The following is a 17115-nucleotide window of genomic DNA, read 5'->3' on the forward strand; positions in this document are numbered from 1 at the left end:
TAAATGTACTAAGACCAGGCATAAGGCATTGTTATCATACTTATGAGGAGACAAAAAATTTTTAAAAAAAAAGAAAAAAAAAGATTTGTCTTTTTGAGATCACATGCATGAAACTAAAAGATGAATAAAAATCAGATCAGAGAAATAAGGACAATGTAACAAGTAGACTGATGGGTTTATTATTAATATTAATTGTGATGCGAATATTTTTGCAGTGGGATTCCCACAGATCTTCCCCACGTTAAGGTCAAGTGCATCTTATGATGTTTATCTCAATGTAAGATCTACTAAATTCTAAAAAACAATTTCTAGGCATCTATCTCATCATTGCCTATATAAACATACTATATAAGTACAGCTAATGAAGAATATTCCAAGTTCGTAACTATTCTACTTTTTTATACCCCTTTATTTAAGAGGAGTAATATCTTTACTAATTTATTTTTCCTTTTCTTTTAGGTTGAAAATAGTACTTTAACCTAAATTAATTAAGAGCATGTGTCGGTTTATTCATGACTCATTGGAGCTAAGACTGATTTTGTGTACCTCGTATTTTAATGGGAAAATGACACAATATAGCCCTCTCAAAATAATAACTGAAAAAAAAATAATATTTTTTCAGTTACGAAATATAAATAATTTCTGGCATATGCTAAAAGTAATTTTTTTTAATTTTAAGTCTTTTCAATAGTACCATGGCACATAGGTAAACTTGGGATTATGTGTTTCTTCAGCTAATAGTAAAAAAGAAAAAAGAAAAAAAAACAAATTTTCAACTTTTTTAGTAAGTATGCCGTTTCAAATTAAGTCTATTCTGAATATCGAGAAATTGGGAGAAAGAGATGAATATTTCTAATTACTAATTACAGTTTAGAGTATGAAAACAAGAGAGAAAACTATGTATTATAGTCGCTCCAAAAAATAATAACCGGCAATATATATATATATATTATACATAAACTTAATCAGTATATATTTTTTTATATATTTGACTAACAGATATAATTAATTTGTCGATCGGCCAAATGCATAACTTGCCCAAAAAAATCAAAATTTAGAGGAGCAGGCCATGCGGTTTAAATGGGCCAAAAGAAAGGGGAAGCCCAAACAAGAAAGCAGTTAGCAGTTACTAACGACCACTGATGAATATGTGAAACGTGGCAACAATGGACAAAAGCAAAAACCAAAACCAAAACCAACGAATAACTAACGGACAGCCAGGTTTTGAGATAGCAAAAAATGCGGGTTTTTTTAGCATTTAAAGAGAATACCATATGATTGTTTTTTAGCGTTGGGTTTCATTTGAATTTTTCTTGTTTTTGCATTTGGAACTCATAGCCAACCGTGGGCACCACTAACTAATTCCTCCTACGACCTCTTCCTAAAGCTCCCTGTTTTATACACAAAGGTAATTTAAACGAATTTAGAATTTAAACTTAGTAGGTACTATGCATCGATTGCCTCTGTTGTGTCAATGTTTATTTTTCTGTGCGTTCATTATAGACAAACATCGCTATTAATGTGAGTTGAAGCTGTATTTTTTGATTTCTTGGGTTATACTTCGAACTTGATTCTTGATTGTTCATAACAATCACATTATGGTGGACAATTGGATAAACTTATTAGGTCTGTTTTTTATTGGTTTCAAATGTAGGAATGTAGTTGGATTGAAGATAGATTCTTGGATCCTTATCCAACGGATTTGATAATTTATTTAGCAATACTATCAATGTTAGTGGGAAGATGAATCTTGTTCTTTGTGTGTTACTGCTTGATTTGGACTGCCAATTCCACTTGCTCTTGGTTGATTAATGGTGTTTTGGCTGTTATCTATTATCTGTTTGTTTCCGTTTGATGATCTTTCTAATTTGAGGCTGTCAATTTTGTTCACGGCAGTAGATAAAAATGGCAGACGGTGAGGATATTCAGCCACTCGTCTGTGATAATGGGACTGGAATGGTCAAGGTATGTACAACAGAATTGAAAGTATCCAAAAATTTAAATGTTCGCTATTATTAAAAGGGTAGCCCACCGTACTAAGCTACCACTGTCCACGAGGTCCGGAGAAGGTCTGACCACATTGGTCTATTGTACTCTATATTGCTCGGATCTTCTAAAAATACTGTCGCAGCCGCGCAAGATCCGACATGGGTGCGGCAGCATTTCTAGAGAGGATCTAAGCAACATAAATTGTACTAAACCCCCACTATACACGAGGTTCGAGTAAAGTCGGACCACGTTGGTCTATTGTATGTTACATTGGTCGGATCTTCCAAAAATATCGTTGCACCGGCGTAAGATCCAACATGGGTGTTCAACACTTCTAGCAAGGATCTGAGTGGTATAAATTAGTATATGAAACCTTACCTTTAAGAAGTTGTTTTCACAGCTTGAACTCGTGACTTCTTGGTGTGAGAAATTTTACCTTTGCGCCATGCTCCCCTTCAATTGTTATGCTATTATAAAGCATAAAAAAATTACCACTGCTTTGGTAGTTATTTATTCGTCTTTTGTATTACGTGCCCATTTTATAGGCAGGGTTTGCTGGAGATGATGCTCCAAGAGCAGTATTTCCGAGTATTGTTGGTCGCCCACGCCACACAGGTGTGATGGTTGGCATGGGGCAAAAAGATGCATATGTTGGTGATGAAGCTCAATCCAAACGTGGTATTCTAACTTTGAAATATCCAATTGAACATGGTATTGTTAGCAACTGGGATGATATGGAGAAAATCTGGCATCATACATTTTACAACGAACTTCGTGTTGCGCCAGAGGAACACCCTGTACTACTCACTGAAGCACCTCTTAACCCGAAGGCTAATCGCGAAAAGATGACTCAAATCATGTTTGAGACATTTAATACTCCTGCTATGTATGTCGCCATTCAAGCCGTTCTATCCCTTTATGCCAGTGGCCGTACAACAGGTGAACACTTTCTCCTGTATCCAAACTCAAGGTTGTTGTAGGAACCCATAAAGTTTAAATTCTGGATTCGCCTCTGCTCCTGATTAATTTTTTCCTTGAAATTATCTAGAGCTTGGACGATTCTGCTTTAACATCAGATGTTTTAATGTTACGTAGGTATTGTCCTGGATTCTGGTGATGGTGTTAGCCACACTGTCCCAATTTATGAGGGATATGCTTTGCCACATGCTATCCTCCGTCTTGATTTAGCTGGTCGTGACTTGACTGATCATCTAATGAAAATCTTAACAGAGCGAGGCTACTCGTTCACCACTACTGCTGAACGAGAAATCGTGAGGGATGTGAAGGAAAAACTCTCCTACATTGCTCTTGACTTTGAGCAGGAAATGGAAACGTCGAAAACTAGCTCTTCTGTTGAGAAGAGCTACGAATTGCCCGATGGTCAAGTGATTACCATCGGTGCTGAACGTTTCCGATGCCCTGAAGTCCTTTTCCAACCTTCAATGATTGGAATGGAAGCTGCAGGCATTCACGAAACGACTTATAACTCGATCATGAAGTGCGACGTGGATATCAGAAAGGATCTGTATGGAAATATTGTACTCAGTGGCGGTTCGACTATGTTTCCTGGAATTGCTGATAGGATGAGTAAGGAAATTACTGCCTTAGCTCCAAGCAGTATGAAAATTAAGGTGGTAGCTCCACCTGAGAGGAAGTATAGTGTTTGGATTGGAGGTTCTATTTTGGCTTCTTTAAGTACTTTCCAACAGGTGAGTGAAAATTTGGAATTTGACATTAACATTAACATTTACATCTATTGACAATATTCTGTGTTTATAGTTGTTAGAATAGTCTCATATCGGCCGTAGATAAGGTAATTGGTCTCCTTATACGATCTTGGCTATCCTCATGAACTAATTTTTGAGATCCCCATCTACACAGCCGATAGAGGACTATTTCGTTTCGTAACTTGTTATATAATGATTAAACTATACTTATATAATGATTAAACTATACTGACTATAATTCTATGTTGTTTTTTGAAATGCAGATGTGGATTGCAAAGGCAGAATATGATGAATCTGGACCATCCATTGTGCACAGAAAATGCTTCTAATTCTTTAGACATGTGATATTTTTATTATGTCTCTTTATCGCTGTAACAATGGCAAACAAAATTTTCAGAATTGACAGTAAAACCAGATACTTCAATGTAGATTTTCTTTTGTTGTGAACTTTTGTCCTTCAATGCTAACTCCAATTGTTTTCCATTATGTCCGTATGTAAGTACGTAACATATTACATAGAGAAGTAACTATTTTTCATAATCATGGTGTTCGGGTCAACTTGCGTGCATCTCGACTAATTCCACGGTATCTTATAAATCGGATCCATCAAGATTTGGTGGATGGGAAAAGATCACTTAATGTGTTTTGTATCTGCTGAGATTTGAACTTAAAATCTCATAATTTTCACACTCACTCTATTAACTACTATGTCATATCCGTATGGCCGTATATCTTCGTGTTAATATAGCACTCTAGTGTTGTAAGCTCTTAAAAATAAATGGTGTTATATAGAATAATGAATAAATTAATCAAAAGAAAAAGAGTATATCCATATTAAGAACTAAAGTATCGATTATAGATACCAGGTTACGATCTTTCAGACGTTCGCCTTTCTTTCGAATAAGGATGAAAAACAAACTTAGTTCTTTGGTGATGTTTCGAATAAAATAAAAGTTGAAACAATTCAAAAGAAAGTTTTCGAAAATAGCACATAAATGTTTTCCAAAAATATTTTCTCAATAACTAATTTAAACACACACTCAAACTTTTCTCCCACATAATCTTTCAAAACTCAAAGTCTTTCAAGAACAAAACTTTTCAAAAATTAAACCAAATTCAAATACTGAAATATATTTTTCTTACCAATGCAACCATCTCATTCAAATGTATAGCCAAGAAAAAAAAAATACTTACGCCACTTTCTACTTTTTGAACAAATCTGGCATTTTCTATATACCCCAAAACAAAAAAAAAAAAAAAAAACGACAACAACAACCCAGACTTCATCGGTCTTGATTATCCAAGATTTATTGCTTTCATCACTGCTTTTTGACAAATCAAAAATTAATAATTTTTCATAACCAATTCCCTTTTGGTTGCATTATGCCACTTTTCGTTATATGATATGATAGAAATATTAAAATTTGGTGCTTCCGAGGATCATGGTCCACAAAAGTTCATTAACTTTTTTCATAGATAATTAATTTTGATTGGATTGATGTATAGCACACTGTTGGAAATTGACTTTTGTATTTTAGCTTTGTGGCAACAGGTGCAAACATATTCACCGTATTTAACTCGAAATAGTTAATTTTAAAAAACAATAATAGTATATATTTATTCTAAATAAATTTAGACTTATCATCAAGAAAATAGCACGAGCAAATATATTTTATATTCAATAGCTTAAATTGTGAAGGGAAAACTAAAGAGTATAACCGTTCTAAAAAACAGTATCTGATTTTTTTATTTCTTTTTGTAGCGAATGTAATTATTTTTGGCTAACTGACCAAATGATTAACTTGCCCAATCGCAAATCCGTCTATAATTAAAACTAGTTAGACTTGATAATATGTAAAAAGTAGAATAGCAATATGACATGAATGTCCCGAAGGGACGGCCCAGTTGGTTTGGAAGGTGTTATCCACACGAGTGACGCGGGTTTGATCCCACCCTCAATGTTCTCTGGGTCTAAATCTGTCACACGGGGCTTGCCTAGTGCGGTTTACATCCCTTGTGTGGTTTGCAGGCTATTACACAGTGGGGGTTTACCCAGTGCACACATAGTATTCACCCGAAGGACAGAGGCCGTAACATCTGCGGATTTTCCTGGGGTTCCAAAAAAAAAAACATGAATCGTCACAATTCAAAGCAGGTAAGAAAAAGAAAACTCTTCGTCATTAGTAGTTTAGTATTAGTACTATTACATTTCGGAATTTTTTATTAAAAACCTCACAAGCTCTTGGGGGAGAAGAAGAGGTCGAAAACAAAAGATAACTTCCTAAAGTCAACAAACCATACCTAATCTCAATTAATTATGTACAAATTAAATTAGCAAGAGCTTAGTAGTTCAAATAAATTTAAAAGTAGGTAGACGGATTCAAGATTTAAGCACGATGAATAACCTTTAAATTACTATTTAATACTAAATTTATTGTACTTTTAATATTATGATTTCAGAATATTATATTTGTTAATCTTTTTAGTTATTTTCACATATACAAGGGCGGATGTACGCAGAACGGAGTGGTGTCACGTGACACCAATTCGTCGAATTTTTTTATGAAATATATGTAGTAATACTATACAGATACAATAAGATAAAGAAAATGACATCACTTGATGCATATTGCAACTTGGCATGCTGATTAAATTTCTAGTTTTTTCCAAGGAGGTGAGAGGTTCAAATCATAACTAGATCATATTTTTGTCAAATATTTGAGAGAACTTCTATGTTAAAAATTGTAGTTTGGCATAATTGAACTCGCGATCTCTTCTAACTCAATAAAACAAATTGACTAAGGTTATTTCTTGTCATGTAATATGATAATTAATATTTTTTATTCTCCGTTCTTCTATAAATATTGACATCGCTTGCGTAAAATCCTACGTACGTACCTGCACATATATACTTATGTTCAATATTAAAATATTAAGTTCAGTTGAATATGCATCTAATAAGCTACATTGTTTTACCAAATGTCATACTTAAAACCAAACAACTAGCTGGCCGTCACATATCTTACTAATCAAGAGTATCTCGCTTTAAATGCGAAACTACTAAATAATAGTTATAGATTTGGCTCTTCGTGGAGTAGTTAGTGTTAGCTCATTCATTCTTTATTAGGTGGAACTTTATAATATTTTTTAATTTAATAAAAAGTGAAGTATTATTATAAAGTACTAAACTGCGACACTCAACTTTCCTATTCTTTTTTCCCGTTTGCTCTAATATCATCTTCAATTTGTTACAGTTTTCTGATTAATTTCTTTTTAAGGCAAAAATATTTGAAGAAAAGCTGTATGTTTGAACTAATTGTTAAGCATGGCACTTTCTTACTAAAAATTATTATAGAGAAATCTCTGTTAGCTTTGAAAACCTAGGTTGGATTAATTTTCTTTCTATAAGATTACGATTTAATATTTGAATATATCCTTTAATCTAGACATCATTGTATCTAATAATTTTAAGGATATTTTTCTTACAATAACTTTTAAGGTGAGCGAACTTGCAATAAATAGGACCTCTAAACCGCTTTCCCTCATGGATCGCGAGGCGGGAAAAAAGCTCATTCTTCTATTTTGAGATGTTTAAATTCATAAAATTATACTAATAAAGTTCATTTATCTTTTAGAAACTATTATATTAGTCCAGCACTAACCGCCAACTTCAAAACTTACCTAATAGAAATTAAGAGCGTTATCTAAAAAGTAGAAAGATTACGACTTAAAAGTTGTTGCTTGGTGCTTGTTATCTATTTTATTTTATTATCTTATTACGGTAGTGTCCAGAATAACTTGTATGCATTATATTATTTGTTGTCTATTTTACGAGCATTCATTATTATGTAAAGTGAGGTTCAAACCATTAAGCTGCAACTCTGATCTAAGAACATACCAGTATTATTTTGATGGATTTATAAGTTAAGATTAAGAAATCAATCTAAGAACATATTATTTTGATTGATTTTATAAGTTAAGATTAAGAAATCATCATTAGTTTTGGCTTTTTAAAAGTTGAAAACCTTTTCTAGATTTTCTCATTATTTAAGGATATTTTCATTTAAGTCGTGTGATGCAGACACGAGCCAAAAAGACTAAAAAGTCCTCAAATTACACAAAAAACGTCAAAAACGAACAAAATAAACAACTCAACAAGTCTTAAATGTGTCTCTCTGTAATGTAATATCCCAGTTCGTTCTTGATATTCAATAACAATGGAGTTGTTAACCCCTTCTACTCCTCCTCTTACCCCTACTTCAAATTCTATTTCTGGGTTTTCTTCTATGGCCACTTATCGACATGGGTTTTACAGAACTTGCCAAATCATCACTCCTCAAACGAGAGAAATCGTAGAAGAACAAAATGAACCTAAAGTGTATATAGCAGTTGGAAAATCTGTGAATAAAAATGTTGCTTTGGTTCAATGGGCTTGTAAAACATTTGGGAACTCAGAAATTTGTATTTTTCATGTTCTTGAACCTTCTCCTTATATACCCACTTTGTGTAAGTCTCTATTTATATATACATTTATCATCTTTTGCTAAAATGTTGTTACATAAATTGATAAAGTTTTGATCTTTAAGGTGCATTTGTTACAAAATAAAAAATGTTTATACTTTCTATGAAAAATGTTCTAGCTTAAAAGATTGTTTTTTGCATCATTTCTAGTGTTTTCTAGGGTATACAAGTTGATGATATATCATGTAATTCATGTTCTTTTACAAAAATGTTAATCAGTAAATTGATAAAGTTTTGGTCTTTCAGAATGTTTCGTGATTATAAATCCATCTTTTTTTTTTTTTTAAAACTAAAATGTTGTTTAATAATTGATAAAGTTTTGGTCCGTAAGGAATGTTTGATTACCTTAAAGGCCAGCCCGGTACACAAAGCATCCCGCACTTACGCAGGGTCTGGGGAAGGGCCGCATCCAAAGGGTGTATTGTAGACGGCCTACCCTAATGCAAGCATTAATGACTGCTTCCACGGCTTGAACCCGTAACCATAGGTCACAAAGAGACAACTTTACCGTTGCTCCAAGGCTCCCCTTCGAATGTTTGATTACCTTGAATAATGAAAATGTTTTGTCCAGGAAAAATATTTTCTACCAGAAAGGAATGAGCAAAAGTTTCCTTTATAACTATCCTAATTTTAAGTCCATATCATTTGCTTCAGTCAACATTAGTCACTGTTTCAAATACTCATAAATATCACTAAAAATATATCCTTGTACCAAATATTGTTCCTTGTACAATTACCACATGTCATATATTTTGGTAAACCTAAATGTAGAAAATGATCTAGATTATGATTTCTTGGAGTATGATAAACGTTTTCCCTCCCGCCAAATGCACACTTGAAAACATTTTCCGCCATACCTAACACATTTTAATTCAGAGTAGAAAATTCTGGAGGAATTAATGATTCTTTCTACATACATTCATGTGTAATTGTCCATACTTGTAATATTTATGCAGTAGGAAGATTGCCGGCTACTCAAGCTAATGCGGAAGTGGTATCTGCATTTCGAAATGCGGAGAGAGAAGAGGCTAGGAAACTTCTATCTCGTTATTTGAGCATATGCTGCAAATCAAAGGTATAGTGTCTGATTGGTGTGGAGTGTTGTGGACTGTTACTACGATGTCTGAAATGTCATTTTGTACGTTATATATCGTTCTTCCACTGTTTCCTTCTCAACGTGTAGAATGATTGTTCTGTCTAGGTCGTGCATTATTACTTTGCTTATCTAATTTGCTTTGAAAGTATGGTCTATTCTAACAAAAGGTCATTTTATTACTCGCAATTGTCGTTGATGAACTCAAATTAAGGGCATCTGCAATATTTTCTACTGAACTTAATTCAGTAATGTTATTCTAGTGAACATACTTATTTTGGTGTGATTTGCATAGAACTGTTAAGACTGTTACAGAGGCAAGTGTCTGAATGCGACATCTCTAAACAAGTCTGAGTACGATGAACTAGATTGGACCATTTCCTTTTATGATTCTTATGTGGTATTAATGATCATCGAGATCACTTTAAAACTTCATATCTTAAATGGTAAGAATTCTTATCCTATATCATTAAAAGCTGCTAGAGGATTTTGTACATTTTGTTTCAAAATGACTTCTGAGCCAGATGTCGACAACTCATTTTTGTTCAAAAACTTTGGGCTGGGGTTATTTCAGGGCTCAGGTTCAGGTCTGGATTGTGTATTTGTGAGATTTTCGTTGAGAAATTTTACTTAATAGAATGGTTGTGTCGGTTGCTCAAATTGGGACCACAATCAGTTATCTTAACTTTTAACTTGTTGTCTTAATGCATCATTACAATCTTTTCCACAAGCATTAACTCAAATTTGCCGATTAATGTTGAGGATGAGCAAAACGTTAAAACAGCAGTCGCGAGAGGATACGTTTCCGTGCTTTCTGCCGAAAATCCTGGCTCTTATGGCACCAATATATGAATACCATCTTTGAGTCCTTCCATGTACAGTTTCTCTTATTGTCCAGTCCCCCCTACCTCCTCCCCTTGGGTTCATGTGAACTTTGGAATTTCCGTCCTTCTATCTTACTGAATGTCACCTTTAACAAAAATGAAATAATTTCAATGTATTTGCCTGCCCCTCTTCACCAAAATTCCTTGTCCATCCTAACTTTTACTATCCCTTTAGTAATTATAGAAGCTTGAGCACCATTGTAAATTTTCACCATATTCCGTCGAGGTGTCGTTCACAACTGTGTCACATCTTTATCCTGATTTGAATTTTCAATCATGGCGAAGTATTGATGGACTAACGGGAATGCTATCAGAAGAGAAAGGTTCAGTCATGAATGCTGTTTGGCTTTTCTCTCCTATTTTACTTTTTTTCCTTCTGAAGAACACATGTCGAATTTTCAATTAAAAAACACTGAATGTGGATATGAAAACGAACAGACTTATGGGTAAAAGTTATCGAACAATTTAGAGGAATTAAGATAGAAATAGTTTTTCTACTGATCCGAAAGAAAAAGAAAGAAATAAATTTTCTTCTGATGATTGGAATTATACCATATGTCTGGATCAGAGGACGTGCTGAACGAAACGAAAGGCAATTCTAAAAAAATTATTCTCTTTTTTTGGATGTCAAGAAAATCCCGAGGAAGTGAAAGCATCAGTAAAAAGTGATGCGGTTGTGAAAAAATTTCGAAGAAAAGAGGTGAGGATATGAAAAAAGTTGAAAACTGTTGGGCTCCTGGATCTCGACTCTCCATCTCAAGCACCTCATGTCTGAATGCTTGTCTCTCAAGATTGCTCCCCTCTTTTTTTTTTTTTTTTTGGGTGGGGGTGGTGTCCAGGCCAGCTTATGTGTGCCTAGACTATTCCACCGAGTACCTGTTACCTTCCACCAGCATAGGTATCTCAACTATGCCTTTAGGCAGATAGGAAGAAATCACCTAGTTTTTTTTTTCTTCGTATTCGCTGGGATTGAACCTGAGACCTCATGATTCTCCACCACTTCATCGATCACTAGGTCACGCCCTTGGGTGCTCGAGATCGCTCCTCTCTTCTCTAAGTATTCTTCATCTGCTGTCTCTCCACCCTCCTATCCCTTTAAAAGTCAACTCCTTTTATTCTTCCCCACCCCTCTTTTTCATCTTTGTAATAGCGCATTATTTAAGCTATCAATGCGTGGAAAAGAGTCAACATGACAAAAGCATTGGTTCATTCCATTTCACTGCTTGAAAGCTTGAATTGGTTAAACCCCAAAACGTATTCTTTTCTTTTCTCCCTTTTCTACTTTTTAATGTCTTCTGTTACATCCAAAACAAAGAATAGAAGTCCCTTGTATTAAATTATTTTTCTAATACTTTCACGTTGTCCTTCCTTGCTACACTTTAACCAATGTTTGTCTTATAATTTTGTTAGTCTCTGTTGTGATGGTATGTCCCTAGATTTGACATTCTATTGCTGCTATACTACATTCAGGAACATGTCTAGGTATTTGTTACCTCTGTGACACTAGTGTTTTCACAATATCATGATCAATGTACTGTAAAATCCCGCTTATCATTTCAAAATTAATGATGCATATGTAATGCCAATGATTTGAATATTTACCTTGTATCATGCTACCTATGCAGTCACTTACCGAAGAAATCTTTAATCTTTTTCAGGTTAAAGCAAGTGTTGCTATAGTTGAAGCACATTTTGTCCTTAAAGGAATTCTTGATTTTGTGAACAAACATAACATCAGGAAGCTTATAATTGGGGCTATACCAGAGTAGGTCTTCAGCTTTTCTTCATTTAATTTACTTTCAAGTGCGAGTTAACTGTTTTAACTGGTGTAGATTATGATTGCACTTGTGAATTCTGAATTATGTTATATGATTCAAATTTTAGGAGCTTTGTCTTTTCGAAAAAGACTTCTGGACACTAAGTCTCAATTCACGTGGTTGTGTTTGTGTGCCTAGGATCTTAATGGAAAGTTGTAAATTCTTTTGGTAAACTTGATATCATTTTTCCTGAGCGACCCAATTAGCGAAAGAAAATAATTTTTTTTTTATTATAAAAATAACGGCAATGTCCGGGCCAGTTTGCGTGCGTCTCAACTAATCCATTGGGTACCTCTACCTCCCACCCATATATGTATTGTACCGGGAACTTTGTCCAATGAGAACAGATCATGTACTAAGATTTCTCACAGAAAGCACTAGTAGGCTGGTCATTTTTTTCACTATAGGAGAACTGGGAATAGAGGTCGAATTAATAGGTCTAGAAATCTGGAGTGGTTGTCGTTGCCTGTAGAACTGGGGAAGTTCACGATAGAAGCTATATCCAAAAAAATTGCTTCACCTGTTTTATAACGATGACGACGATAGCAACGCGTCAACCCTGAACTAGTAGGGTCGGTTATATGAATCCTCAATTTCCATCTGCTCTGTTCAGGACCACTTCAAGTTCATTCCAACAACAACAACCCAGTATAATCCCACTAGTGGGGTCTGGGGAGGGTAGTGTGTACGCAGACCTTACCCCTACCATGAGGTAGAGAGGCTGTTTCCAATAGACCCTCGGCATCCTTCCCTCCAAGAACTCCCCACCTTGCTCTTGGGGTGACTCGAACACACAACCTCTTGGTTGGAAGTGGAGGTTGCTTACCATCAGAGCAACCCCTCTTGTCAAGTTCATTCCAACATATAACAATATGTCTTTTAGTACAAATCAATTGTTCTCTAAACTAAGGTTCTCTCAATCTGTCTTCTTTTTATAGTAACATACAAATCTTTAAACAAAGATGAAAAAATTCTTGCTAAAAACTGAACTTAATGTAAGGGTTTAACATGAAAGAGCCTTATGCCATCTAGTTGGTATTGTGTCTGTGGATCTTTTCTTTCACCTTTTCTTTTTGCTTCACCAGTATTTACTGGAATAGAATGTATAACAGTTTCTGCAGTTTGCATCTTTCTGAATTTTGCATCATATGGATCTTGTCCATTATACCCGAGCTTACCAGTTATATACAGTTGTGTGAAGGTCAAGAAAAGCTCCCAGAAAGCAAGTTATGCTGCTGCAAATTTCCCTTCATTCTGTGAAATATTCTTTGTCTACAAAGGGAAACTAGTCTGGACTAGACAGCCTCCTGATTGCTCAAGCTTCATTGGACCTATTTCTGCTAATACTCGAGCAGTGATAGCTGATGCATGCGGTTTAAGATCTCGGTCTCTAAAGTCCTGCAAGAGGGAGGTTATCCTCTCGCCAGAACGTGCTCGGTCAAGCTCGTCTAGGGACCTACTGTCATCTGGAATCAAAAGTTTAATATTTGAGGAGGGTATTTCATCAGATACTAGTTTATGGCCCAAGAACTTTTCTTCTACTAGCAGAAACAATCCAACCAGTTTCCCTAGTTTATCTATTTCAACAAGCCCTAGCACTGATAGCAGTTGTGCTTCTTCTGGTGAACAAATGGAGTCCCCTGATGTCGAGATGGAAAGTTTATACAAACAGCTTGAAGAAGTCAGCATAGAATATGAATCATCAAGGAATGTAGCTATTGCAGAGATGCTTAAGCGCAAAAAACTGGAAGCGGAAGCTGTGGAAGCCATGAGAAAGGTAACTGCAAGTCTTTGTATTCCAATTAAGGAGCTCGTATTCTTATTGCTCTAGAGATCAATCCATTACTTAATCTTTTGAAGAAGAACTATATTGATGCATGCTAAATTTGGTTGCTGCTAGATATCACAAACATGCTACCTATAGAGCGCTATGAAGCTAATTACAGTTATTAGCTTTTCTTATATTCTGGCTTCACATTCACTTGTGGACCAAAGTGATCATGTCTAATTTACCCGTAGACCCACTATGCGCTTACCCAAGCTTAAAATTTTGAAGTTGCATTCTGTCCATTACTGCATCACTTATAGAACTACTATACTCTACGTTTGCGACCAACTAATTTGCTACTACAAGTACATTTGTATTACAAGAGTAGTCACTCCTAGAGCCAGTATGTAATTTTATTTAGAGCACAAAGTATCAGTGTAAGAGGAATTGTATGTGGCTAGTAATGTCATTTCTCCTTTTTGTAACATAATGGACTGAAAGCACTTCTTAGGCTGCTAATGTCAGAATGTTTGCTTTGTTATAGGTAAAAGCATTTGAATCTGCTCGTGCGCATGAAGTTAAACTGAGGAAGGAAGCTGAGGATGCTTTGAAAAATTTATTGCTGGAAAAAGAAAAACTCTTGAAGGAGAGAGAGGAGAAAACTAGTGAGCTGCGCAAGGCCATGAGAAATATAGCCCTCCTAGATAGTCGTGCACAGGAGGCCAATCAGCGGTGTGAAGAGATTGCTGAAGAATTGACGTTTATTCATTCCTCCATAGCAACTCTCTGGCAGGAGAAGCGCAAACTTATGCAGCAAAATACTGAAGCCATGAACTGGATTAATCGGTGGAAGAATCGCAGAAAAGATGGAGGACTAAGTGCAAGTGGCGAGTGCTCTGCATCACCTGAGTTGTTGGAATTTTCACTGTCCGATTTGCAGACAGCAACATGCAACTTTTCTGAGAGCTTTAGGATTGGTCAAGGAGGATATGCTGATGTGTTCAAAGGAGAACTGTCAGATAAAACAGTTGTTATTAAGCAATTGCATCCACATAATATGCAACAGCAGTCACAGTTTTTTGAACAGGTCAAAAATCTCCTTTATATTCACAAACTGCATTTAGATAGGATCTGGAATTCCACTCTAAATTTCTTTATTTCAGAGTTCCCTTTTAGCTATATAAATCAATTGGTCTCATAATGTCTAGCATGTGATTTTCCTTAATATCATCCAACTAAAGTGCATGGACATTTCCTTGAATCGAGTTTGGTCACTCATCATAAGCTAAAATGGAACCTCATAATTTTCTCTGCCAACAAATTCTATGATTTTTATGTGCTTGCTCATATAATTATCTTTTCCATATGCAGGTGGAAATTCTAGCTAAGTTACGGCATCCTCAACTGGTCACTTTACTTGGTGTATGTCCAGAAGCCTGGTGCCTTGTTTATGAATATATACCTGGTCGGAGCGTCCAAGACCGCCTATTTTGCAAAAATAACGTTAGTCCCATGAATTGGAAGATGCGAGCACGAATTATTGCTGAAATTGCAAGTGCTCTTCTGTTTTTGCACTCTTCCTACCCTGAACAGATTGCACATGGGGATCTGAGGCCTGAGAATATGCTCCTTGATTCAACAGACAGCTGTAAAATATGTGATACCGGGATATCTAGCCTGATTCCTCAGCAAACCCTGCGTTGCCCAAGTTTTGGTCGTCAGAGTGAACCAAAGGGTCTCTTTTCCTACACTGATCCTGAATTTCATATAACCGGAGCACTGACAACTAAGTCGGACATTTACTCATTTGGACTAATTATCCTTCAAATACTCACTGGAAGAACTCTAGCAGGATTACTGAGTGAAGTACGCAGGGCAGTCTCGTGTGCAGAATTAGAGTCTCTTTTGGATTCATCTGCTGGAGAATGGTCTACATTTGTGTCAAGGAGATTAGCAGAACTGGCTTTGCAATGCTGTGAAGTTAACAGTAGGGATAGGCCTGAGCTGACACCGACTCTTGTGATGGAGCTAGAGAACTTGCATGCACTGGAAGAGCAATCAGTGCCATCTTTTTTCTTATGTCCAATTCGCCAGGTAAGTTATGCTTTCCGCACTATTCAATCATATGAACTATTTTGGTCCTCTAGGGAGCAGGATAGCAAGACATAATGATAAGTTAACTTAGTTTTCTATATTTGGATATAATCGTATATGTATAATAAAAAAAGAATTGAACAGGAGCAAACTGATAATGCTGCTCTCATTCTGCATCTTAGAGGTCCAAGGTTCAACATCCAGCTCTATCGTTTCTCTTCACCCTACAAGGCCACCCCTTCCAATAAAAGACAGAATTAAAAAACTTACTCGTAGGCAGTGAGGTTAATGCATTGAGCTGTTCCACTTGCATGACTTCGTAGGTCTGTCGACGTTAATTTATGCCCAAATTTAGTCACTAGTTAAATTGAAGATGATCAAGCTAGTGTGGTATGTTTATTGCTATTGCCTGTCAGCCTCTATGGTGTACTTGTTTTTATATATTCATCTCTGATTTGTTGGTAAAAACAATTTCTTTGGTTTAATGTTTGCTGCAAAACGCTCAAATCATTGTGAATTTTCTTTCAGGACATAATGCTTGACCCTCAGATCGCTGCAGACGGGTTCACATATGAAGGAGAGGCCATTCAAGGATGGCTGGAAAGTGGTCATGATACTTCTCCAATGACCAATTTGAAACTAAGCCATTTGGAGCTAACTCCTAATCATTCCTTGCGACTTGCTATCCAGGATTGGCTATGCAACCTAGAATTCCTCACATAGTAATAACATAGACTATTGTAAATCCAAATGTATGTATTCTAGGAGCCTAGGATACAAAGGTAACATAGAAGTATAGACAGTGACCGCATATCGTAGATCTCTAATGCAACAAAATGGAAAGACATATTGTTGACAACAGTCTAGAGAACATTGAAATTGTCTCAGAAGCACTGTAGTAGTTATTATGAAATATATATAGACTGATATTATGTACTCTATAACTTAAGAGTTGTTTCATTTGCCATTTTCCTGAGATGCTAAATGTTGCTGAAGGTAGAAGCAACAGGAATGCAATTTCTTAAAGGTGCTATTGGGATAATATAATTTCTTAAATCGTTGATTTTGCAATTGAAGGGTATCTCCAAGAGAGTAAAACCCAGTTGGCCAATATTAGGAGGACGTAATGAAAATATCAGACGCCTTATTCTTTTCCTTTTCCTGTCGTGCGATGGATAATTAAAATAGCCAGATTTACAATTGAACAAAATAGCCACAGTTT

At 35.6% G+C, this 17115-nt stretch overlaps 2 protein-coding genes across 3 annotated transcripts; both read left to right on the forward strand.

Annotated features, from left to right (window-relative positions):
- Positions 1-1199: 1199 nt before the first annotated feature.
- On the forward strand, positions 1200-4197 carry LOC107809974 (actin-like). 2 transcript variants are annotated; one of them, XM_075222113.1, is made up of 5 exons: positions 1200-1408; positions 1897-1965; positions 2535-2928; positions 3085-3698; positions 3980-4197. In XM_075222113.1, the coding sequence occupies exons 2-5, from the start codon at positions 1906-1908 to the stop codon at positions 4043-4045; spliced, it is 1134 nt and encodes a 377-aa protein (XP_075078214.1). In that variant the 5' UTR covers positions 1200-1408; positions 1897-1905; the 3' UTR covers positions 4046-4197. The 2 variants fall into 2 exon arrangements, with proteins under 2 accessions (XP_075078214.1, XP_075078215.1); XM_075222114.1 differs by having other exon boundaries at positions 1289-1408; positions 1900-1965.
- A 3665-nt stretch (positions 4198-7862) lies between these two features.
- On the forward strand, positions 7863-16878 carry LOC107795437 (U-box domain-containing protein 33-like). The gene is made up of 7 exons (XM_016618074.2): positions 7863-8222; positions 9194-9312; positions 11873-11979; positions 13223-13808; positions 14344-14886; positions 15171-15893; positions 16422-16878. Exons 1-7 carry the CDS (start codon positions 7934-7936, stop codon positions 16614-16616), a joined length of 2562 nt encoding a protein of 853 aa, XP_016473560.2. The 5' UTR covers positions 7863-7933; the 3' UTR covers positions 16617-16878.
- Positions 16879-17115: the final 237 nt, after the last annotated feature.

The sequence above is a fragment of the Nicotiana tabacum genome, chromosome 9, assembly GCF_000715075.1.
Source record: "Nicotiana tabacum cultivar K326 chromosome 9, ASM71507v2, whole genome shotgun sequence".
NCBI classification, from domain to species: domain Eukaryota; kingdom Viridiplantae; phylum Streptophyta; class Magnoliopsida; order Solanales; family Solanaceae; genus Nicotiana; species Nicotiana tabacum.